Here is a 25,853-nt window from a genome sequence, read left to right as displayed (position 1 = left end):
ACATCTAGATAAAATTGTTTTCCAGAAGAAATCACTTCTTCAGTACAATTTTTTCATTCCCAGTTTGATGGTCTTTCAGAAAAACTAATAGGATTGTGGAAGGCAACTCCGTGATGTGGAAACACAGTGAACTGCAGGCTTCTCTGGCGAGTCTTCAGATGTGTCTGTGGGGAAGAAGTACAGGGAAAATGGATAGAAGGGGAAAAACAATGTCTGTAGATCCTGTAAAGATCTGAGGAGATGTTATGGTGGAAGAGAGGAATAAAAGAGGGGAGAGCAAACCCTTCTCCATTATTTGTGTCCCCTTGAAGGCTCCCTGTAATATCACAGCACCTGCCAAGCTGTGAAAACCAGCTGACCCACAGTGATCTAGTGGGTCCCTCAGTACCCATGCAGGACTCACACTTCTGGTCCCAGGGCTTTGAACATTGCATGCATGGCTCTGATTAGAACAGTGTGTCAAATAGCAATTAAAGTTGTCTGCACTTAAAGGGGGAAGAAATCAGACTGAATAGGACTGAAAGAGACAGATGAAGGAAAGACACAAGATGGATGGCTCTGTTTTGCTTTTTCCAGGCAGATATGATGAAGGGGAAGCATCAAGGCAACCACTGTTGCAGGAAAGGCCCACACCTTGAACCTTCAACCCTAGGCAAGAAGCAGAGAGCTTGTCTGGAACAGCAATCCCATTTCCTCAGCTATAAGCACAACGGTCTGTTGTGCCCTGGCCTGCTCCAATGCCTGCCAGTGTCTCAGGTCTGCTCTGGCTCTCCTCATTTTCAATGCTCTTCAGAGCAACGTAAATTTCAATAAGGCTAATAATTAACCTAATAAGGCTAAACAGTTAGTCTAATAAAGCTAAACTACTTGTTGGAATAACCCAAAAATTCCCTTGGAAGGCAGAAGGAAGAAGCATATTGATGTGAATTAAGCAAAGTAACTAATAAAAGAAAATTCATTTTACCATAGGCACTCAACAGCTCACATTCTAGTATGCCAGGTGCTATGCAGATGGGTAAGAAGACAACCACCTCTTGAAAGAGCTTAAAACAAAGCCAACACGCAAAAACTGTAAAGAACACAGCAAAAACATAAACATATTTCAATACGTTTGTTTCTCACTCCTGCAGTTCCTCATTACCTCGGTTACAGTATCCTTAGTTAATCAAGGAATGCCAAGTTCAAGCATAAGTTCTGTGGGTTAGCTTAACAGTTATTGTGTTGCAGCGTGCAATTTCACTTATGAATTACTCATTCCCTGTTAGGGCCTCTCTTGCGATTTTGCTTCTATCACTGCTCTTAAAGAATAATTCAGCAGTGTGCTAAACAGCCAAAAATATCATTATCTTTCTTGCAGGCAAGGGGTACATTTTTAGAGGAACACAAATTTGATTTTCAGAGATACTGGATACCTGCAGCTCTACTGGCTTCAAATGATATTTTGAGCACTACCACCTCAGAAAAGTCAGGCTTTCCATATAAACAACTGGAATTCACCCCCAAAACAGAATAGTTTCCACACAGAGAAAAAAGTATTCTGGTCAGCTTTCGAGAAAACCTTGTGCTGCGCTTATACCAGAAATGGATGACGAGTTTCAAAATTGTTTTTAGGAGGGCTTTGACTTGAAGAAGGGAAACAAGCAATCAGTGAGATAATTTACTGTCACACACAGAACCAGCTAATGTATGAAGATAACAGAGGCAAAAAATGTTGCCAGTCTCTAAGGTGGTATATCAAGTGACACCTGGTCTGGATAAGAGATGAGTTTTAAATTCCACCTCCTTCCAGGTCTGACAACACTGATTAAAAAACCCCCAAAGCCTATGAATTACTGATGATCAGCTCTGTCAGTGACAGAAGGAACTAATTGTTAGACCATGTCCAGATATTTTCAGCACCATATTGTCTTCTAAATATGGTGCTGTTTACTGTATACTTTCCACTGTGGCTATCACCAAGCATTATGAGAAGTGAGTCAGGGATTGCACATTTGCTAGCGCAGATCCACCCTCACCATTCCAAAGGAAACAGCTCCATAATGAGAGATTAGTGAGAATGTGAGAATAAAGGCATTTTTATTTTTTATAGATATATCTGTTTTCAGAAAGGAATTCAGTTTCTTAGTAAAACTATTTTTGTTCAGGTTTAGCAGCAGATAAACAAAATCAGCTGGAGGGTTACTTACTTTCAAGTAGATCCAGTGTTCCACTCCTCTCCTGGCAGAAAGGAAAAGGAAAGTACCTTCAGATTTTCAAGGCACAGATCGTGTATTTCTTGTGGTATGAAGTAATTTCTTTTAACATTCAGCTGTGCAATTCACCAATTCCCAGAACTGCATGTTATAGTTTGCATTCTGAACAAAGCTAAGTACCTTCCCTTCCAGGGCTCTTTTGTCTTCTAAATGCATCCTCCTTGGTTGTATTTCATGTTATTGTGTTCTCACTGCTTCTGTATAAATGAACATATTAATCCTTAATTTTCTAGGTTTCTTGCTCTGTTTGCCAAGGAAGCATTTTTATTCTCTCAGAAGCTGCAGATGCAGATTACCACTGTGCCAGCTTCTTCCTGTCTGGAGTGGTCTGGCAAAAGGAATTAGTTCAGGAAAGTTCATAAAAATGTATATTTGCTTTTCACTTCTACTGTACTTCACAGCTGTCTCATTGTGTTCTCATCACTTGTCTTTCGAGTATACGTATGAAAAACCCATCACAGCAGCTAAGGTCTGCAGGGTTGGAAAGCTGACCTTCCAAGACAAGGCGTAGAAACACGGGAGGCAATCTTTCTCCCATCAAATCACAGTTCCTCCACAACTCTTTTACCCGTTGGGATATCTCTGAGAAAATGCAAAACCTCAATTTTGGCTTGTTGCAGCATTCACAGTGGGGAAAAAAATGCTGTCAGGATTCACTTGTCAGCAGCTTAGGCAGTTGTAGAACTTGAGGTCCATTTGAAAATACTTCACGTATTTGTACACAGTAGACCTAAATGCAAGGGAATTTAAAACCATGCTTAAAGTCTGGCATGGAAGCCTACATGGGCAGGATATGCTCCAGTCTGAAAGAAGGCAGGTTTTGGTTGGGATAAGGTAAACCACAGACCACTAGAAAGAACTACAAGTGTAAAACTGCTGGTGACTTCATGTTTAAAAACATGGCGTAGAGAAAACTAGTAGATTTCTACTAGACTAGTAGAAATCTCTACATTTACTGTAGAGAAAACTAGTCTGTAGCATCCAGTTAGAGCTGTTGCATTTTTCTTTCTGAGTTGTCTGGCTTATTCTGCATCCAGGCAAAATTCAGTTCACAGAAACAGTATATTATGTTTTCTAGATATCCCTTCAGGAGAAAAGGAAAAAAAAAAAATCCCAAAACTGTTGCTATAAAGGTATCATCCATAGAGATAAAGAAGGCCTAAAATGAAGCAAAGAATCCATGGAATCACCTTTCTAAATCTTCAGCTGCTCAATCTTGAAAATATCAGGGAAGAAAACCAAAATGCATGTGAGTTAGCATGCAGTTGCATAAAGCTATCCGTAAGATCTCAACTAGGACTCTAGGAATTTCCAAAGACGTTGGTCCCACCACACCTACTTTCTCCCTGCCTGTGAGAAAGGACATAATGAAAATCAGTTCTTGGACAGATAAAACAGATTCCTTCTCCTTTTGAGTACTGCAGAAAATCCAGCACCCTGAAAACAGCATGGGAGGTGAAGGAATCGGCACTTACTGCCACAGAATTTTTTCAATTAGTTTGATGTTGCAGTGCAGCTACAAACAATGGGATCCGCCTCATGTTCAATGAGCACCAGCTCTACGTCTTGTTTAGCAATGGAACTGGTGCACTATGGAAACTCTAATTTAGACGTCCCACTACATTTGCTGGTAAAAGCATATATGTACTGATTATTCAGACATAATCTGGGGTTTGCCTCACACCTCCTACAATGAAGCTACCGATACTTGTCTGTCATCACCCATACAGGGCACTGCAAACCATCCTTGAAACAACTCATCAGCAACTGGTAGACTATTAAAACTGTAGCAGTATTAATATCTGATGTCTTCACAACAGTAAAGATTATTTTTTTTTTAAAGCAGAAAAGTCTGAGAAAGCCATTATTTGTCACAGGATGATCCAAAGGCCGTTAATCTCCTGTCTACACCTTAAGAAAGAAAAGAGAAAAACCTAATTTAAACAAGTGCTACTAGGGATAAAAAATTCAGACTGATGCTATGTTAAATTACTTGGGAGGCTGAGGTATCCAGCCATGGTCTTGAGTAAAAAAGAAAATTATAGGGTCTATCAATTAGAGAAGCGGTGCTCTGAGCCTATGTGCTGGCATGCTTACAGTTTTTCTAATGTCTGGCAGGATGTTTTACAAACTAAACTCAGCAAGATGACAATTCCACCAGAAGGTACTTCAGATGGTTTTGCTAATAATTTTGATCAGCTGAAATGGAGAAAAACATCACTTCGTTTATTTGGCTTTTCCAGAACCCGTCAAATCTGAGCAGAACCATTAATTGCCCCCTTCTGTATCTCCCCCCCATCTCTCCCACCTTCTTCCAGAAAAGACACACTTCAAAATTTTTTTTTTTTTCTAAAAGTATTCTGCATAATCAGCCTTTGTTCCCAAAACAAACTTTGGTCATTCTTTGTGCACTTCCTTTGCTAGAAGGAAGTGCCATTTCTTGAGAATATTCATTGGAGGCTGGTACTGCTACTGTTGCAAACATGTAAGTGCTAACCACCATATATTGGCTTTTGTTTTAATAGCCTTTTAACCAACTTTGTTAATGGACTGAATGCAATTTAGATATGGAACTTGGCTAAAATGTAGCTTCAATTGGCTATTAAAATTTAAGAGCCAACTAAGATAGCTAATTACAAAAAAGCTCCAGTGATAATGCTAAGCAGAATTAGTAATAGCAAATGACAGTCTGTCTAGTCTTATTCCCAAAGGGAAAGAAACTCTTAACTGAGAAGTCAACCAGACAACGTGCAGAAAACCTAATTGCATTACTGGTATTATGGCATCCCAAATCTGGCAGCTCACTGGGACAAAACAGTGAGTAAAGTCTGTCAAACTACTCAGGAAAGCAACTGACCCCCTTCTTAATGCTAGCTGCAACAGATTATCAGGAATTATGTTATTATTTTACATGAATTTATTGGGAAATATTCCCGTAAAAATTATCAGATCAGCACCATCTAAAAAATATCTTATACCCACCCTGAATTTGATTCTCTCTCCAGATATTTTAGATTAGGGGAAAAAAATATAAACAATCTGTCTGCAAAATGTTCAAGCACTAAAAGAAGCATTCTGTGCTTCATTATCAATATCCTCATTACACCATCAGCTGAAGAGCCGACTAGTTCTCCTGTGAAGATTTATCATGTATGGTGGCCACTTTGAAACATAGGTAGCGGAGTCTTTAACATTCCTCACTCAAGTGTCTCCCTGCTGTGCCTGTAAATGTCAGTCCAGTTTTTTCACGGCTGTGCGCACAGATTAGAAACAGCGGGAGAGCTCGGGAGTATGACTACAATACCAGTAAGGACACTTGTCTTCATGGCACTGCTCAAGTGATTCTTGGAATGCAGGACCCTGCTGTTTTCTAATATTTACACACAACTGGAGTCATCAAGAGCAGTAAATGCAGTCTAAAGGCAGCTTGCTTCTTTTGTGTTAGGGGCTTTACTTTCAAATGGGGATGTCAACAAAAACCTACTACACCCTCCGCCTCTTTTAAAGTGGTGTATTTCCCCATCACTGTTTTGCAAAACAGCACGCACACGTGTGCAAGGACATACCGTATGCAATACATACGGTAGTACTGCAGGTATTATCACAGCCTTCCACTTGGCTCATCCTGACCGTCCCACACTTTAAACATCGTTGCAGTTTACAGGGAGCCAGAGACATTCTTGCCTGTGAAGGCTGTAGTTTTGCACAGTCTCTTGCGAGAAAGGACAAGCCCTGAAACAACATTCACCTAGAACGGAAAGCACGCTTTTGCTGCACAGAACACTTGCCAGTACAAACTTTTTCCAGGATATTTTTGGGGTGGGGAGAGGTAGGGGTGGCTTATGAAATCTGCACCTCAAAATATTCTTTTCAAATATATGGAAATGTCTGTGGTTGTTGCATTTGGCTTTGGTAGTGTCAAAGGAAAATACTCTCCTTGAAAACTTGGAAAGTAAAGAAAGGAGGTTTACCAGTAAATAAGTTACTAAAAATTAAAATGTCAAACAACTAAGGTACAAAAGAATGACATTGGGTACGCAAGACAAGCAAGAGAACACAATATGCTTTCCTGACCATAGTTCTCCAGAATAGTGTAAAATACTTTTTGAACAAAATTATTAAATGAAGTCATTAAAATGATAGTTTTATTTGAGGAGTTTTAAATACGAGAGAGGCTTTAGCAGTCCTATTTTTACAACTGAAACAAAGAGAATGCTATGCTTAAAGTCGTCAGCCACACTTTGCTAATACCCAGGAAAATGAATCTGTATAGCAGTCAGAACAGAAATGAGAAAGCACTAGATCTTTTAAATATGTTATTCCAGTTTTATTTCAAAACAATGGATTCCCTTGTTTCCAAAACATAACATCATCATTCATTCAATATTTTATGCTACAACGTATTTATTTCAGTGAGTAGCTACTCAGACATTACACAATCAAGCAAGCAGAGCACTGGACATCCACACAAATACACCACTCATTGGCTCATGGATTCCTTTCGGAGTACCAAACTTCATAAAGCAGTCTCCCTGACAAGGATGATGTTCATGCCCTAATTATATGTATTTTTGCAGTATCTAAATGAAAAGCAGTTGTATTTCACACCGAAATTAAAGACTGCATTTTTTGACTTACAACTCTGAAGACTCAAAGCCAAGCAAGGAAGTACTTTTAAGAAAGGTTACATGCTTCTCAATTATTAAAAAAAGGTAAACCACTATTTTGTTATGAGAAGCACATGAGTCAAGCTTTCACTGGAACTAGATACTTTACAAAGTTATTCATAATTATAACTTTTCTAGCCTTTTCACTAATATAAAACAGAAAACCTGAGGGGGCGTTGAGAATGGGCATTGGTTTTCGGTTGGTTATTTTCTTTGCCCTGGGCCCTATGTCTGAAATTCTGGTCTGTCTCTTTCCAGAGAAACTCTGAATAATTGGAAAAATGATCCAAACATGAATACTATGAAAAAAAAACCTTAAAATTCACTACCTGTCCTCCACAGAATTGTTTAAACGCATTTTATAACAAACTAGAATGGAAGGATGTGATTTTTGTCTTATGGTCTCTTTTTTTATTTCAAACACTTGACAAATATTTAAAAGATGTCTCTACCATTTCAGACTTCATCTCTGTGTACATCTAAGTGACCTCCAATAAGACTTTACTCAAAATGAGAAGAAATCAGATGCAACACCACTGTTCCTTATAATACCCATAATGAAACTAAATAACGCTTTATTTCTACATTATAAAGCAGAAAAAAGCACTTCCTTTTAGTTTGCCTTTAAGACACGAATTTGTGTGTATAAAGAATAAAAATGCATCCTCACTTCAAAGTTGGCAAAATTTTGCATTAGTATTAAAGTATACATAAATTATGCAAATATTTAATAAAACATTTCTTCTTCAAAACCAGGTACAAACAGCAGTCCATGTTTTTACAGGATTCATCATTTAAAAAGGAAAGAAAAAGATTCCAGTGCTAAAAACACCCAGAGATGAGCCAAAGAGGAACTTAATTTGTTGCTCCATCTATGATTTACTTCTGGACTCTCTTTCTGGTTGCTGTGCCTTTCTTGGGTTTTGGTGAGGTCATCTTCCGGGTTCTGGTAGCTACTGCGTCTGCAATTCAAACAAAAAAAAGACATGACTTTCTATAAAATAAAAGAACAGAAATAGATCACAAGAAAATACTTGTAGTCTTTAAGAGTATAGATCTACTCAAATCATTCATTTAGTTTTGACGGGGGGATGGGGACACATGACATGGACTCAGAAGAATTTACCACAATTCCTGGGCACTGATTTTCTCCTGAAAGACACACTGTACAATTCAACTTCTCAAACAGTAGCATTACACACAGGTGAGCCAATTTAACAGCTCATGTCCACCAAAGCATAAAGAATCAGATCCTCTTCAAAGCTAAACCCCTCCTTCCTCCCCATGTGCCAAATTTCAGTTCTATGATCCCTCCAGTATTAAGCCATTTTTGGTGCTCTTTGGACCTTGTGCTAAGCTGGTTCAGCTCCACAACCTGACAAAAAACTTTTTTTTGGTCTAGTATTCTCATAATTTAGTCATTTGCAGCATCTTAGAGCATTCTGAATGGAACTTATACAAGGGGAGGTGGAAGGCACACAGGTAAAAAAGAGGAAGATTTTTGTTTGGCAGTGTTGAGCTGTTCAATCAGCTTAGCTATCAATGCAACTTTAGCTACAGATTTCAAGCTATTATTTGACTATTTTATTTAACAAAGGTAACGAACAGTGCCATCTAAATAAGATACCTAGCAAACCTGGCAGGCAGGTTGTTCAGAGAGACCATACTTAAATACAATAATAAAAAACTCCCTCTACTTTGATTCTTTCCTGCCCACTAGCAGAGAAAAGGAAAAAAAAACCCACCACAGCTCACTTCTGTGAATCACATTCAATAGTAGTCACTTTGAGGAAAAAATACTACATATAATAAAAATTGCTACCATTTTCACAAATGCAGAAACAATGAAATGTTTTTCATCTCCTAGTCATGGGTATTATTTTTAATTTTTTTTTAATCCTGACTTCCTCCTTGAAGTCAGTTTGCCTAACTATATATGTTCTTGCTTGTAAAACTATACATAAACTCTACAGTTCCTGTCAACTTCCTAATCTGCATTACTGACAAAGAAAAAAAGGTAAAATTGAGTTTCATGGAAGTCCTTAAGAAAGAAAATGCTTGCATAAGACAACAGCCTTTGAGCAGTGTGAGTCACTGATCGTTCAAGCTCAGTGCGTAAATTTGGGGGAAAGCAAAGAAGCAGAGAACAATGCAAAACAAACCAAAATAGTCTTGAATCTACCCCAAACCAAAACCACACCAAGAAAAGCAGTGAACTATTGCAAACTGTTTTGCTTTCATGTTTGTTTAATTTTACATAACTTAATTTGCTCTTAAAACATTGATTTGAAATTAAAAATACCAAAATTAACTTTGAAGACTTTTTCCATTCTTGAAAATGAAATGGAGAATGAAAAAATATTCTTGTTCCTTTTTTGTCCAAAAGCATTTGCTGCATTCAATATAAAACTACAAATAGATTGTCAGACAATACATCTTTGATTAATAAATCACTTAAAAAAAAAAAACCAAACCCACAACTAATGGACAGCTCTGGTGATAGTCTTTTATTGAGCAGAGCAGCTTTATCAGTGAAAGATCTGTCCTGGCAAAACACCCCACCTCCCCAACTGCTATATAAAAACCAAATCTATTCTGGTACCCTTAGATTAGATAAGGGTACCATTATCTAATGGTACCCTTATATAGAAGGTACACAAGCTAGAAGCTATACAAGCAGGTATCATAAACTAAAGTAGTAGCTTAACTATGTAAACCATTCCTTCTCCCAGCTAAATTCCAGTTTATCTTCAAGAATTAGTTTATACTTCTCAAAGTCACAAAATATTTCAGCTACTATAATTGCAAATTCTAGCAACAGACGTGTCTTCTGACTTTTCAAATTGAGTAGTCTTAGTGGTACGTAGGTCAAGGTATGCTATCAACTGCATGAACTGTACCAGTTCCATCCCTCCTGAGATTTTTCCCTGCAATCTTTGTATTGCAACAGAAAGCAGAGGATGACCAAAGTTTTCTCTTCAAGAAAAAACAATAACCTGATCTTTTTCCCGTTTGCTAATCTTCAGTGGTTTTGACTGAGATAACTGTGACTTTTCTTCTCATCCAGTCATAGACTGTAAAATCAAATGCCGCAAAGACAGGTCAAATTCATGTTCTATTATTGGAAAGACTGTCAATATGAAAATGACGACCTTAGGTAGGAAAATATTACAGGTGTTTGTCTACAAAGAAAAAAGAAATGAGTTATCAGATTGTCATGTTTGTATTTCAGGAATGTAGTATTTCATGGCAGTCATGGACAATACAAGCAACTGAAGCTTACTATTTCCTAATTCGGTAAGAGCTTCCCCATTTCTAATTGCCCATGCTAGAACACCAAAAAGGAGAAGAGAGCTTCCCTGCCTCTGATTATTCCTTTATCTTTACTGCATTAATGAGTTCTTTTCAAGGCTTTTCTAAACAAACCATGATCATGGCGAATCTTTAAGTGAATCATAAGAAAAAGGAAAAAAATCCTTGTCATGGTTCTTTTATTCATAATTTCAAACTTAAGCAGCAGAAATATTCTCTTAAACTATCCGATTAATTATGTTAAACTCAGAATGACTGCTCTCAACCCAGGTTTAGCTTCAAAGTTTGCAGCTATTTCAAAACTGAAGGTCTTCTGTACCAAAAAGCTTGTCTGCATTTTCAAAATTATTTAGCCTGATAACTTATATTGCCCCCTCCCCACAAACTTTTCTTGTGGGAGAAATGTCAATTCTGCTTCTGAAAACAGGAGAAGTCCCATGTGGGCAGCACCAAATGAGGATACAAACAAAGCTATTACAAGCAAAGGAGAGGGTTTTTATAAAGCAGATTAAACTGAATTAGGTTGAAACAGCAATTTAAATGAGGAAGAATTATATAGGCAAAAATAAACCAGATGGTGTCACTGCACAGCTTGTTTTGAGACTGGAACAAAGTTCAGCAGAGGCATAAAGAGTCCCACAGGCTCTAGAGGAATTATTAGACAAGTTGACTGTGATATCTGATCCTCTCCATGTAAACTGTATTATAAAGCCACTTTACAAAAGAAATCCAGCAGTACTGTGTATAGTTTTGTACTCTATCTTTCAGTACTCAGTATACAGCAGTACTCTATCCTTCCAGAAAGTTCTGAGAAAAACGGAAAAAAAGTCAGGAATGGTGATCATGTTTTCTAGCTCTCTAAAAAATTCTTTTTTTTTTTTTTTTTAATTTAACTAGTTTATCTGGAGAAAGGAAAAACAATGGAAGAGAGATGTGATGGTGCAGCCTTTTATACTCATCAAATGTGCAAAAGGTTACTGCATAAAATGAGAGCAATTTTCATGTCCAAAGTGGATAGGACAACTAATAAGCTTAAGGGAAATTCATATTAGGTACTAAAAATATCAAAATAAAATACTCCACCTTATCAAACCCTTTTTAGTAGTAAGGATAGTTAAGTATTACAAGTGGTGCTGATCAGGGATGTTTTAGAATTTAATCACAAAGGTTTTAAGAGAAAATATTGGTATGTATCAAGATCAACACAGACATAGATTGATAAGCCTGTCCTTAGGCTGCTGTATAGAGCAGATGTCCTTGTCCAGGACCTCTTGATGCCCCTTCTCATCTTATTTTCCAATTCTACATACACCATTTTAGAAACACATGTCTTATGAGTAAGAGAAATAAAACGGTACTTGAGTCAAAAAACGAAACTTTCTATAAAATGACAAATATTCCTTTGGTAAAAATAAGCAGACACCAGAGTCCCATGTTTCCCACTTAATTGCCTGCTTTGATGGAAATGAGGACAGTGACAGATTCCGAGCATTAAAACACAGCTACCAAGCAGATGAAATCAGGTATGATTTAGGTATTAATGGTGACTTTTAGGTTACATCATAGGCTAGAATATTTGCAAACAGAAACGCCTACAGATTTTGGACTCTAGACAAACATCAGGTAAGTGAAAAATATCTAGCAGCAGGCATGCTGGAGGTTAGCAACTGCATCACTTGCATATGCTGAATTTACACCTGACAAAGACTGAGTATGTGCCAGTCTCTGTGTAATGGCTGAAGAGTTCTAGCAATTCTAGTTTATGCAAGCTCTTAAACTAGACTTGTAGTAATCATCATTAAACAACATCTTTCGCCCTCTAAAGAAGCGAATGCAGTCAAGTATGTTGGTCAGACACAGTAAGGTTTCCTTTCTTAAAAAAAAAATCTAATGCATGTGTGCACATGTGCATAATCTCACACACACACTTTGCTATATGTTTATCTCTTTAAGAAACAAAGGTCAATAAATCTGGAGAGTTGGATCATTGGGTGGAGAGTTCTCAAGTGGTTTCTGGAAGAGATGTTCTCAGACTAGTCTCCACAGAGATGGAGCTTAATCATTTCTGTATAGACACCCAGTATGCCACAGCAGGACAGTCTTATGACAGAACTGACACTTCTTTAATGCTGGCAACTTCATGCCACATATACTGAATTGCCACAGTTAAGCTGAGAAGTGACGAAGTTGACTCCGTAGTCAACTAGACAAGATCTTGCATATGCCACTATATCAGATCTCAGTGCAATAAATTAATGCAAGAATATGTTTTGTTATTAATTTAAGTAACCAATTGTGGACTTGTAATTTCCAAAGGAGACAAATTTAGGACTGTCTATTCTTCAAAATTCTTCCACTGGCCACAGTATCACTTTTGCTTGCAAAATGTGCTTCAGTCATATTTCAGCTGTCTTTAATGATATAAAATAACCAAGTCATTTTGCTGGATGGCTCTCTAGGAGACCTTTTTCCTTCAACTGCCCCTTAAAAGGGTTCTACAATCATCAAACTGAAAAGGGAAAACAAGAGAATGGAAGCCATACAATTGCTATTTACATATGGAAGGAATAAGAAAAAAAAAAAAGCATTGGAAGCTGAAAGACTACACTCTAGCTGCAAACATCATATGGGTGCTGAAGCCAGGCTGTGCAGCATTTAATGAGAGTTAAGCATCGCACTAGTCAACTGTTCTCAAATCTGTTTGGGCAGTTTGAATATGGTGCCAAGGAAGAGCTACTTTTCTTTTGAGAAGATGAAATAGGGAAGAGTGTGTAATCCTCTGACAAGCCCTTTCCCAACTCTGCCAAGGAACCCTTGCATAGCTGATAAAAACTTGTAGTGTAACACTTCTCAAATAAGAATTTTTCAGTACTTTGAAGGCTGTTGAAGCAACTGCAAGGGTGACAAATAGTAGTTTTGGTTAGTTGGCTTGTTCTCTTTTCCCCCGCAGTTCTTTTCTCTACAAAAATTCAGAAATAAGATTCAGAAAAAAGAACAGAGAGACCAGAAGAATGGAAATATGGACTTGAATTCCAGGAAATATATGATTGTGGGATAGGGATGAGAGAGAAGAAAGAAAGTTTGTAGAGTTACAGGATGGGGTTTGGCTTTAGGTACCCTGTTCCTCCAAGCCCTCCATTTCCTGCAACAAATGAAGCCAATACATTTCTATATGATAATATGGAAAAACATCAGGACATAAGAATGTATTATTACATGACTTTATGCCCGTGTATTTCCTAAAGATAACACTGAATCTGAGTGTTCTTTTAAAAATTTTAACATAAAATTGTTTCAGATAAAACAAACTGATTTACTTCTACTTGTAAAAATTGCTTTACTGAAGACATTCCAAAACACAATTGTATATACACATATAAATCAGTAGTCACATGCACCATGTGTTTAAAAATAGCCCTCCTCTCCACCACACAGCAATTTGCAGGAGGAACAAAGTTTAATTCAAATATATTACTTGCAATCTTGAAAAAGGTTATTTCCCTGTAAAAACTGAGTCATTGCAGTACAGCTTTTTTTTTTTTTTCTTTCCTGTAAAAAAATTTCACTTACAAATTTTATATCTGAGTTTGAATTGCAACACTTGTTCAGCATACTGCAATACATCTTCAGGTCACAGAAAAACAACAAAAAAGCAAACCACTTTTATTCTTAAATGATTTAGTTCTACATGTAAAGTCATTATACAAAACATTACCCCATGGAAAATTTTCCTCAGAAGGTTTTTTTGTTTTGTTTTAATTTAATACTTTTCCTTAGCAGCAAACACAAGAAAGTTCCATGAAGTGTAACAAGGAACTTAAATATATTTACATTTTAAATGTGTTTAAGTGCTAGAAGTGGTCTGAAGAGATAGTACAGAAATAAGCTTAAAATATAAAGAAAGACTAAGTAGAAAAATGTGTTCCAAGATGACACAGGAGTAAACAGGAACATTCCCATACTTTATACCTTGGACATTAATTTTGTCCCATAACAACAACAACAACAATAATAAAGTGGCACATATCCAAGGTGCTTCTCAGGGAATTTGTCACTTGCAAATTGTCAAAGAAAACCATTATTCAGGAAGAACCACAAAGATATAAAACAGATATATCTAATTTGTTTTAGCCTTCCTACACATAATATTTAAGGATCTTTATACTTAAAAATCACCTCCTACCACACCTCTCCTCATTTAAATACCTTTTGAAGATCCTCAAACAATTTTGGCACAGGCCATAAAAAGACAGATCACTTCATATTGTGTTTGAATATACTTAACGCAAAATACAGAAGCAAGTTTGTCAATATTTCTGACAACTGAGAGCAGTAATTCTCTGCTCTAAAACCTGAATCTTCCATGCTATCACCATAGCAGCACATGCTTTTAACTTCTAAAATGAGATCACGTAACTCTCATACTAGAACATTTAACTTGCAACATTCCTGAGACACATAAGGGAAGGCTAAGAATGGTGCAGAAAAGGACAGATCTTTTGGTGACTAGTCAGAGATGGATACACTGTTTTAAGAGTAATACCCACTTACTCCTGGAGTCTGTTACAGATACAGTCAATACCAAATCCTTCACAGAAGGGAACAGATGAATAATAGGCAATTAGAACTATTGTACAGTACAGGGTTTGCTGAAAATGTTCGTATTAGGATATAAAATTAAGAGGTAAAAATCTACCTATAATGTGGGCATTGGTGTGGAGTAGAAAGACAAGTAACAAGTGGTGCCATAAACAAGCTCAAAAAAAAAGTATGATTTGCTTTCTCCTAAAGCTTGATGACAAGGCCAATAATTCTCTAAATATAAAAATGAGCCTAAGTGTAGATTTAATCCAACAGTAAGTAATAAATCTTGCTTGAATAAAGAAAAAAAAAGATTTCTAAGACAATAACGCAGATACTGATTTATGCAAAGCCATGCAATGTAAATAAACATAAAGCTAAGTACCAATTAATTGAGAAATACTATTAAACCTCCATTTTGGAATGCCTTCTAACCAATCCATCAGTATGACTGTTTTCATATTGGAGCTGTTCACATAGTTCTTTATTTATACTGCAAGAGTAACCAAAAAGACCCCAGTTAAGGCCTTACCATGCTAGATGCTATCCAGCAATACAGACATGCACAATTCCTACCCCTAGCAGTACTGACCATTAAAAAGTACATTAAGAAGATACAGTACTTTCATTCTCACATTTGCTTTAGTATTTCTCTCTATACTGTCCCAATTAATACACCCCAAAATTGTTTAAAAATATTCACAACAGAAAATAAAGGCTGGTGTAAAAATATTCTATTCTAAAAAATTTCTATATTGCTATAACCCAATATTCATCAACCCCAAGATTAAAGACGACTGCCAGTGGTAGAGGTTTTATCTCTATTGATAAGCTTTGAACCTAGGATTATTTACAAATCCTCATGAAACACTTATTTTTCCAGCATTTATGCCATTTTCACCAAAATTCCCTATACTAGCTGCCTATTCCATACAAACTGTTAAAAATAAGCATATTAGTCCTATTAATATTATACAGTACACCCCTGCAGAAGCATTGGTGGATACATACAGCGCATGCCAAAATTTGGTATTCTGCTTTAACAGTATCATCACTTACAAACCTTACTATCATACATGAAGGCAGCTAATAATGAAAATGGAACTGTAACAGAGTGTGAAAAAAACTTTTCGTTTAAATAGAAATCATCTCTTCTCATAGCATTTTTCCTGGTAGAGAGACATTGACCGATATAATACTTCAACATCATCCATATTACCTTAAAAAGGATACCTCTTAAAATTCCAGCTTTCAGGAAAGCATATAGGTTCCAGTTATCACAGAAAAAAAAGGAAGAAACCAATAACATGCTAATTTAAATAAAAAACAGTTTAAGAATTCCACAAAATTTTGTGCATCTTATTTTGGAAGTACAACACAGCTTGTTTCTTGAAGGCTTTCTGAAATTCTGTTTCTAAAAAGAAGAGTCTAACACTCTTGCTTGACAGCTCCAGAAACACTGATGGCTGACATGATTGAAAGAGATGGCCTTTACTGAAGTCATCTGAAGTGGCCACTCTTACACCGAGAACAACCAGAGGGAGCAGACTGAAGAAGCAAGAATGTCAAGGTGCCCGTCTTTTCTCAGTGCTGTTCTTTCTTCCTCCTCCACCAAGCCTGGGGGCTTCCCAGCCTCAGCAGTAGCAGATTTCATTACTGGCAGAGTCCCTGTAGCCACTGAGCACCCTGGTGTACTCAAACTGCTGCACAGCTGATCAGGATCTTTTTGGGCCGACTAATCTTTTGGACTGGATTAGACAACCTGCATAGTCAGATGCAGTTAACTCTGATCAGCTGAACAGCAAGAGGCTGCTTCTTGCCACTGTTTTAAGTCCAAATACTGATGAGATGTTGTTTGAACACCTGAAGAGTAACCCCTGTCCAGCCATATTTATCCCCTTTCAGAAACCAATAAAATAGCATTACAAGAACTTTAAAAATGTTCGTGTATGACTAAATTTCAATTTCTACAATTAAGAGGTATCAAGAAACTGTCCATTTTACTGGACAGTAAACTTTAGGATACTTTTTAGTAACAGGACTAATCACATAATGAAGAAACAAGTCCATAGTAACATAAAACTAGGCAGATTTGGAAACACAGTTTTAAGTACTTCTGTAGTAATCAGCTATTTTCGATTTATCAAAAGCATCAGAATCGTAAGATTATGAAACAGTTGCCCTTTCCTTCAACACAGATTTGTGAATCATGTAATAAGTGGTAAAGTTCTTAATTCCAAATTTGGAGAGAACAAAATGAGTAAGTACATGTATCACTTTTCACCTGAAATCATTTGATATACTCCCCTCACTTGGTATTCATTAAATTGGGTAGTATAAAAAGGTGAAATTAGAACCATTTCACCTGTAACCCTATTGAATTGGCAAGAAGACATTTAAATTTAAGCTTAATGTCCATCACTCATTTTAACCACTGGATGCTGAAAATATATATAGCCTCCCAAATACCTTTACTTAGTCTGAAAAAACTTAGCATTTACAAAAAGCTGATGCTACCACTTGGATTGCAATTCCTCAAGTTCTTTTTCATCTCTGTCTATGAGAATTTCAATCTACAATCCCAGGGAAAAAGAAGTATAATAAATAATATAAAATGAAAGTATATTCTGCTCATGTGTATCAAATCACAACCAGAAAACAGTCAGCTGTATTAAATATTTTGTTATAAGGTTTTAAATAAAATCTAAAATGCTAATACTATGAATAAATGTCAGCATCACATCAAATAATTGTATTTCCTTGAAAGAAAGTATAATTAACACTTTTGCAGCCACTGACAGACTAGAAAATTCATAATAAATTGAAGTCAACAATTCAAAAGGCATTCAAGTAAGAGAAATAATCACTGATTTTAATGATCAGAATTCTATAATGTGAACAGCTGAAAATGAGCAAAGGAGTGTCACCTTCTGGAATAGCATTAGCTTAATTAATTGTACTTTGTACCATACTGTTTGAGTAAATATACTAGGGTAAATCCATAACTTACCAATAATATTACTGTCTTTGCAATGTTACATTTTCCCATCCTGCCATATTCCATCAAATCTTTTTTGAACAAGCAGATTTGTTTTGGGGTAGACTCCAGTGCTACTGCTTTATTATTTTGAGACTACTTGACCACAGACAACATCTGGTCTTTTACATAAAAGTCTGAATCAAAAATTCTTTATGAAAAATATCTTTGTAATTACTTGAATTCAGTTTACATCTACATGAAGGAGTTAGAAGGTTAGATCCAGAGAACAGTATGACTGAACACTCACCATAAGCTTACCCTATACAGATCTACTGAAGATTTCTGATCTGGGACTTACAATAATCCTACTTTATGTGTCCATGACTTTTTCTAGACAACACTGAAACTATGCCAAATTATCTGAAACGTAGCTTCAGCATTTTCTATCCTTATAGCTGATCCTTTCCTCAACTTTAAATACACTCGCTTGTGGAAGCTGCTGCTCCTAGCCCCTGGCTGTAACACACTGTGATGAAGAAGTCCTGATGAAGAGTCAGCATATTCTGACAGTGAATTGGACAAGATGGAAGGGCAAAAATGAGAACGGAGGAGAGAATGAATAATGGCAAAAGAACAGGGTGCAACCACCAATTTTTATCACCCAGCATCCCTACCAGCTTTAGGCAGCATATAATTGGAGAGTATACATTTTTTACACAGAATGTGTAAAATTACATAATTAAATATTAAATTTAAATATTAAACTTAATATTTAATAATTAATATTAAATATGAAAATATTTCAATTTTGTTAATCTAAAAAAATTTATGAAAGACAAAAAGCACTCGAACTGCTAAAGGTAAACGGTTGTATTGGGTACATGTGGCCATGCAGCAGGGTTTTGGTAAGCTGGGGTCGGTTACAGGGGTGGCCTCTGTGGGAAGAGGCTAGGTGCTGTCCTGTGCCTGACACAGCCCATTCCAGCTAACTCCAAAAAACCCCCACCGTAGGCCAAAGTTGAACCCAATTTGTTTGTGACACCTCTGAAAAATTTGAGAGGGCAAAAAACACTGGACAGGCAGGGGGTGGTGGTGCGGGACAGAGAGTGAAGAACAGCAGAGGGAACACCAACGTCAGAGGAGGAGGTGGTACTCCACAGCACTGGAGCAGATATTCCCCGTAGCTCATGGAGGACCCAGGATGGAGCAGATATCTCCTGCAACTCGTGGGAGAGCCCACACTGGACCAGATGGGTATTTCCTGAAGGAACCGGAGCACATTTTTTTCCCTGAAGGACTGCAGCCCAAGAGAGAGAGCCCACACTAGAGCAGGGGAATATGTGAGGAGGAAGGAGCAGCAGAGCAAAAATGCTATGTACAGAACACACTTCCACTCCATGCCCCCTGCACCGCTCAGGGAGTCAGGTAGAGGAGTCTAAAGTGAGGAAGTTAAGTTGAGCTTGGGAGAAGAGGAAGGGAAGATGTTGTTTTAATGTTTGCTTTTGTCACCACCCAAATCTGTTTCAATTGGCAATACATTAAATTAATTTTCCCCATGTGGAGTCTGCTTTGCCCGCAACAGTAAGTGGTAAGCAATCTCCCCATTTTTTTATCAACCCATGAGTTTTCTCATCCTATTTTCTCCTTCTGTCCCACTAAGGAGAGGAGCGACTGGCTGGGTGGGAGTCTGGCCCTTAGCAAGGGTTAACCTACCACACCAGTACATGTGACTGTGAGAACAATCTTTTGACTTACTAGAAGTAGTAGGTTTCTTTTTTTCTGGACTTCCCATATCTTCCATTTCTGCTTCAGTGTTCTCATTGGTTGCAGCTGCTGCCCTTCTTTTTTTCTGGGGGGAAAAAAAAGGGGGGGGGGGAACTGAACTCAAGAGCAGAAAAGACCATACAAAGTAGAAAATATCTTATCCTCACAAGGTATTCCCCAATTTTAAGCATTAGTTCTTCGTATATTATAAAACGTCTCCAGTTGTAGAGAAAATTTATTCATATATTAGTGCAAGAATACTAGTACTAGGCAATAGACATTTTAGAAGTTTAGTTCCCCTATCTGCAGATCACATTAGGAGTTGAAATTTTAATGTATGAAAACACAAGTTTTTATGATCAAAACCTGTTTTTTTAATTTACACTGAATAACTGTTACAAAAGGAGCAATCTAAAAAAACAATCTTAAAAGAACACAGAAAAACATTTTACCCAAAGTTGTTGTTAATTGCTTTTTTAAAAGCAATTACACCTCATCAAATTCAAGTTTATCTGGATCCTTACTTCTTAAGGCTTTCTTTGCACAGCTTAAAAGTAGCTAACACCCACTGACAGTACATTATTATTTTTTTCTAATAGCAACTATGGGTTCTGTTCCAAAGAGAGGTACTTGGGAAAACCGAACTCTATTCAAGGAACATTATCTTAAAACCTCTAAATGGATAGAACTGTTATTATCTGTGTATTACAATTAATCTTACTATTGCAAAGTATTCTTAAGGTGGTTATGGAAAGATTATTTTTTAAAGCCATGTGATTTTTGCAAAGGATGAGTTGACCTGTATCTGTATCAGAGATGATAACTTTGATGAACACTGGAAGAGTTTATCTTTCCCTTTTTAAATTTTTTTTTAATTGTGTGAGACTATAGCTTTACTAATACAGCTTTAAAAGTGGCTACAACTTCACATAGCTCATGAGAGAAGGGGAGAGTGCATTACATCTTTCCTTTCCAAAGTGTTGCTTCATGATTACCATCTAAACCCTGCTGGGCTGAACAGATTGGTTCGATAATTACATACAATAACTGCAGTGGGCAGGTAACCCTCAGCTGGCACAGGGCAGCTCCCCTGTGAGAACTTCCATATGCAAACTGCACTGATGGAGTGCATTAGGTACATCTTTCCTGCCGGTGCACAGGCCTGATTACCGCCAGCCAAGACTCCAAGGTTAGCATGTCAGCAGATTTGTGATGCATTAGGCAGGAATAAACACAGACACTTTTGTTCATTCTGACCAAAATTAAGGAGGACTATTTCAGCGCTGTACTGCTTTTATATGAGAGATAATGCATTCCTCCCAATTGTACTAGAAAACATTTTAAACGCTCATCAGAAACACAGATATCCAATACATGCTACACAAAAGCAAAATACATTTATCTTGTTTCCAGGCTTATTTAATAAAAAGTGGTTTCTTAATCTTGATGCAGGTGAATTACATAGCAGTAGAAATCAGGCAGCATTCATCTGACAAAAGCAACACCTGCGCATCTGAAGCTGAACATTAGAAGGAACCACAAATCACTAAGATCCATATTTTTCCAGTTTAGTTTACTCCCAATATTTCCCAGCAACTCTTCAGCACTAAACAGAAGTAATATGTGGTCTTTGCCCTAAAAAATTTAGTCAAGAGCTCCAGATACTTCCTTCAACACGTGGTACTGCTAGCTTCTTGTTTTGCTAGAACTATTATAAAATATCACACAAACCAACATGCATTTACTATACCAAAAAAACCCAAACAAAACAAGCAAAAAAAACCCAAAACCACCAGCCTCCAGCAGAACTGTGTTTCATTTACTTATACATCTGGGGAAACTTGAGTCATGATACAGAAAATAAAATTTTAACTTTTAATATAGCAGATATCTGTGAGTTTTAGCCAGATACCAATACTGGAGAATGACTGAGATTCTAGAACAAACAGGCTTATATGCAACATATAATGCACATCATGGCTCAATTAGCTATATGAGCTGAAAGCACAGGAGAATCCTACATTCTAAGAATTTATTTACACAGAAGCTAGAAATATTGTCTCCTAGCTATGAATTAGCATAACTTCAGAACACCAAATAACACTCTTTTAAGAAAGTGTTATGGTAGATTGCCCCAAAGGAGGACTGACACAATCCATTCTTCTACCCTGGCCTACACCACAGCTGTTACAAAGCCTAGAAAATCCAACAGAGAAGAAATAGTCATCTGTCCTGGTGTTTGGTCAAAAGCAAGCAGGCTATGTCAATGTGATTTCAAGCAAACAATCTTATTCTGTCTGGACACTCTAGCAGTAGCTGGCATGAAGTAGCTAGCATGGAAGCGGACAGCCAGAAACACTTATTCAAACAGGCCAGTAACATTCATTGTTTTATATAAGTGCTTGAACGTATTTGTGACAACTGAGCAAGCTGACCATACATATGGTTCCTCAAAGTAAAAAAAAAAAACAAAAAAAAACCCCCAAACAAACAAAAAAACCCCCAAACAAACAAAAAAACCCCCAAACAAACAAAAAAACCCCCAAACAAACAAAAAAACCCCCAAACAAACAAACCACCAAAACCCAATGTAAATGCTAACTCTTAACTGATGTTAGTAGTAGTAGGTAAGAAACTATGGAAAAGTATTATCCCACCCTTTGGGAACGGTCTTGACTGATATTGGATAAAGAAATAAGGTTTTTGAAGTTTTTTTTCCATTGGAAATGAGCACCAGCCATCTCTGCTGGACAAGGACATTAAAGGTCACAGATGCTGGCTCTGCAGCAGGCCAACTTACTCAGCAAAGAAACCAGCCAACCATTAGAAACGTTCCCCCCCCCAAAAAAACGCAGGTCTCAAGCCATGTCGATCCACAGGGGGAACAGAAGAATGTATGTTAATGAACTGTCCTTTTGGACAGATCTTTACACTCAGTTCAGCAGAAAATATTAGTATGAAGACCATGGCTGTGTGATTTTAGCCACAGTACTATTTACAGGGCAAAAAGAAGTACGAAAAGCAGGACATATATCCTCAGAAGACTTTAAAATCCTATAGCTTTTTTTCTTTTTTGCTTTTTGCCCATCTTTAACACACCGCTGATCATGTCAGTAAGCAGGCTGAATTCTTGTACTATTATCCTGTATTATAATTCTCAGTTCCCTGGTTCATGCTAATGGAACCAATAAACTGCCCACCTGTTATTAACAAATGGAAATAAACGAGTAATAAATGCAGTTTGAAGTACAGGACAATACTAATGGGCCTGTTGTGATAGGACAAGGGATAATGGTTTTGAAGTAAAAGAGGGTAGATTCAGACTAGATATAAGGAAGAAATTTTTTTACAATGAGGGTGGTGAAACATTGGAACAGGCTGCCCAGAGAGGTGGTAGATGCCCCATCCCTGGAAACATTCAAGGTCAGGTTGGACCGGGCTCTGAGCAACCTGACCTCGTTGAAGATGTCCCTGCTCATTGCAGGGAGGGTTGGACTAGATGACCTTTAAAGGTGCCTTCTAACCTGAACCATTCTGTGATTCTACGATTTATTGTTCCATTATTTGATGATTTTTTAATTGTTATTATAAACCATTTTAACACACGATTTCCCTAAGGCTTAAAAAATTTACACTGTATTCAAATGGGAGTCCAAATCTAGAGTTTAAGGCTTCTTAAATACAAGGAATAAAATACCCCTAGCTTACCACTATAGTTAAGAGTCATAAATAACATATTAGATCACAGTGAATTCAATATGTGAATTCCAGAATCAAATACTTGGCATAAAGATGTATACTTAAAACTAAACGTTGAACTACTCACAGAAAGAAACTAATATGAAACAAAATCTAGTCTTATTTTACCTTACGTGTATTTTGACCCATCTGGAGTTTTACCAATTTAAGGAAAGTAAGTAAATTAACTGAATGTTCACCTGTTCAAATGTCATTACAACTATACATACACATTCTGTTATCCAAGATATTACGTATTATGAAAGTACACCTATAAACATCATTCTGTATTACATTTTAATAACAATTACTGAACTTAAATTAGAGAAATAATGTGTAAGAGTAGGACGTAATCAAACAAACATTTCACTATTTTCTTATTTCCTACTGGATGCAGTTATGACACCTACTTCCAATACCACTTTAACTCTTATTTAGCTCAAAAAAAATGCATTAAAAGCTGACAAATTTTTAGACTAAAAACCTTTTGCATGGGATTTGTTTGCAAGTCGCCATTCTCTGACAAGCCAAAGTCAAGTACTCCATCATCTTTTTGCCCAATGGCCTTAAGACCTTGCAGAAGTATTTCTCGGAAATGCTGATAAACAGGTTTCTCTTCGTAGCTCAGTAGCTTCACCTTTTCCATATATTTGGCTATTTCATCTAAAGAAATGGTACCTTCAATTAATTTCTTTTTGAAAACATTTTAATCATTCACTTTTACCACAAAAGAGTCAGAAATTATGCATGCACTACTTATGCTATTTTTGAAATGGTTATTTATAAACTCATAATTATGACTTTACTACAACACGTTTTAGAAAAAATTATACCAAGGTTCATTACCCAGTGATGACAGCATCACTGTTTTTTACACGTTCTTTGCAATGAAGAAAACAGTCAGTCGTAAAAAATGTAACAGGCCAATCTTTACCAATGAATGCTTGTTTACATGCTATTTCTTATGTCTATATTTTAAAATGTTGAACAGGAAACTCAATGTTATCTCAGAACTTCCTTAGTTCAAGACTGAAACATATATTAAAAAATACATGAAACATTTGACTACTGAAAAACCAGACAAGTCACACTTGACAGATAAAACTCTTCTGATCACCAGGAGTAGCTGGAAATAACTAAGTATTTAAGTTTAAGATCCCAAGACAGTGTATTTCTAAATAGAGTCAGGTTAAAAAAAAAAAAAAAATCTACTCAGCAAATTGCCAATGCCAAATAGAAACAATCTAGACTTCAAGTTTGCAATACTTTATATTTTGAATCTCTAAAATTCAGTTGTGAAAAATCAATTTATACATTTCATGTTTGCAAATACGTAATACTGTCTTTAGTCAGAAGCAGCAGTTCATGTAATTGCAGCCAAAAGGAAGAGTCTAAACTTCTCCTAATCAATAATCTAATTCATGCCACTTTGTTGTTGCTGATAGAAGTAAGAAGAAAAATAGGTACAAACTTAAGTAAACAAGGAGGACTTAAAGAAGCAACAGATTAGAGTACAAGGCCTGAGACACACCTCTCAGGAAAAAAGCTGCTGATAGTCTGACAACTCCTCACCTTTTGCAGCAACTGAATTGATCTGGTTTTATTTGAATACAGAATAGCACAGCCTTCCCTTGTACGTACTCAACCTACCCTATGTAAATAGGAATTTCAGAGATTCTACCCATTGTCTAAAGTCATCTACAATTTGGTGATGGCACTCAACCAGACTGATGGATTTTTTTTATTTTTTTTTTTTTTTAAGGAAAAAGGACATTAAAACAAACTATTAGAGAATGCTTACCATATGGTACAAACCGAAGTATTTTAATTTAAAATAGCTCCTCTTACCTGGTTTATTTTTCCCAGGAAAGCATTTGTCCATCAAAACTGAAATATCATCTCTACATCTGAAAAACAAAGTTATTCAAAACTATTGTTTCTTTCAAAGTTTGAATCTTGCCCTGTTCTGATAGACTTCCTAAGTACCTAGCTTGGGCCACTGTCAGAGACAGGAAACTACTAGCCAAACCTTTGGTATGACTTAGTACAGCCATTCTTAGGAGTGCAGTACATTTGAGAACCTGACAAATGCCAGACAGGCTATCTGAAACATGGTAAGCTTTTGTACAACAGTTTTTGATTCCTATAAAAGCAAGCAAGTAGAAGACTGAAGGAAGAGAACTGGTCCATTTTAAACGCTCACACACCAATGCTCTTGCCTCTTCCTGCTAGAGGACTCTTTCTCTAGCTGATATTATTCAGAGCAGATCCCCTGCCAAAATAACAACTGGGGGGAAGCCATGGGGGAGCTTCGCTAACATTGATGGAGGCCAAAGCGTTAAAAATAGAGATGAGAAAGCCAGATAACAAATACTTGTTAATGAGACAGAAAATGCTGTGCTGGGACAGCTTTCTTCATATTAAATATCTGACAAGAGAGGGTTGAGTGGGGGTGGGGAGAAGACAAAGGAATGTAACAGTGAGGGAGAGGGACAAAAAAAAAAAAAAATTAAAAAAAATCCCACATTAGTAGCCCTCTAGCTGGAATGATGCTCAAAG

The 25,853-nt window shown here is 36.8% G+C and overlaps 1 protein-coding gene across 4 annotated transcripts in view; it reads right to left on the bottom strand.

The window, feature by feature from the left end:
• Positions 1 to 6,557: 6,557 nt before the first annotated feature.
• The window catches only part of VRK1 (VRK serine/threonine kinase 1), a 36,633-nt gene continuing 17,337 nt past the window's right edge, over positions 6,558 to 25,853 (bottom strand). For 3 of the 4 annotated variants that reach the window (XM_075503557.1, XM_075503554.1, XM_075503555.1), the window contains 4 exons: positions 25,143 to 25,201; positions 23,779 to 23,957; positions 19,548 to 19,641; positions 6,558 to 7,881 (listed from right to left, as the gene is read on the bottom strand). In XM_075503557.1, coding sequence (XP_075359672.1) covers positions 7,799 to 7,881; positions 19,548 to 19,641; positions 23,779 to 23,957; positions 25,143 to 25,201 — 415 coding nt within the window. In that variant the 3' untranslated portion in view covers positions 6,558 to 7,798. The remainder of the gene's footprint in view (positions 7,882 to 19,547; positions 19,642 to 23,778; positions 23,958 to 25,142; positions 25,202 to 25,853) is intronic. The other variant, XM_075503556.1, reaches the window with a different exon arrangement.

Source organism: Mycteria americana, chromosome 5 (assembly GCF_035582795.1).
Source record: "Mycteria americana isolate JAX WOST 10 ecotype Jacksonville Zoo and Gardens chromosome 5, USCA_MyAme_1.0, whole genome shotgun sequence".
Classification (NCBI taxonomy): Eukaryota; Metazoa; Chordata; class Aves; order Ciconiiformes; family Ciconiidae; genus Mycteria; species Mycteria americana.
This window is presented reverse-complemented; position numbering and strand designations above follow the sequence as displayed.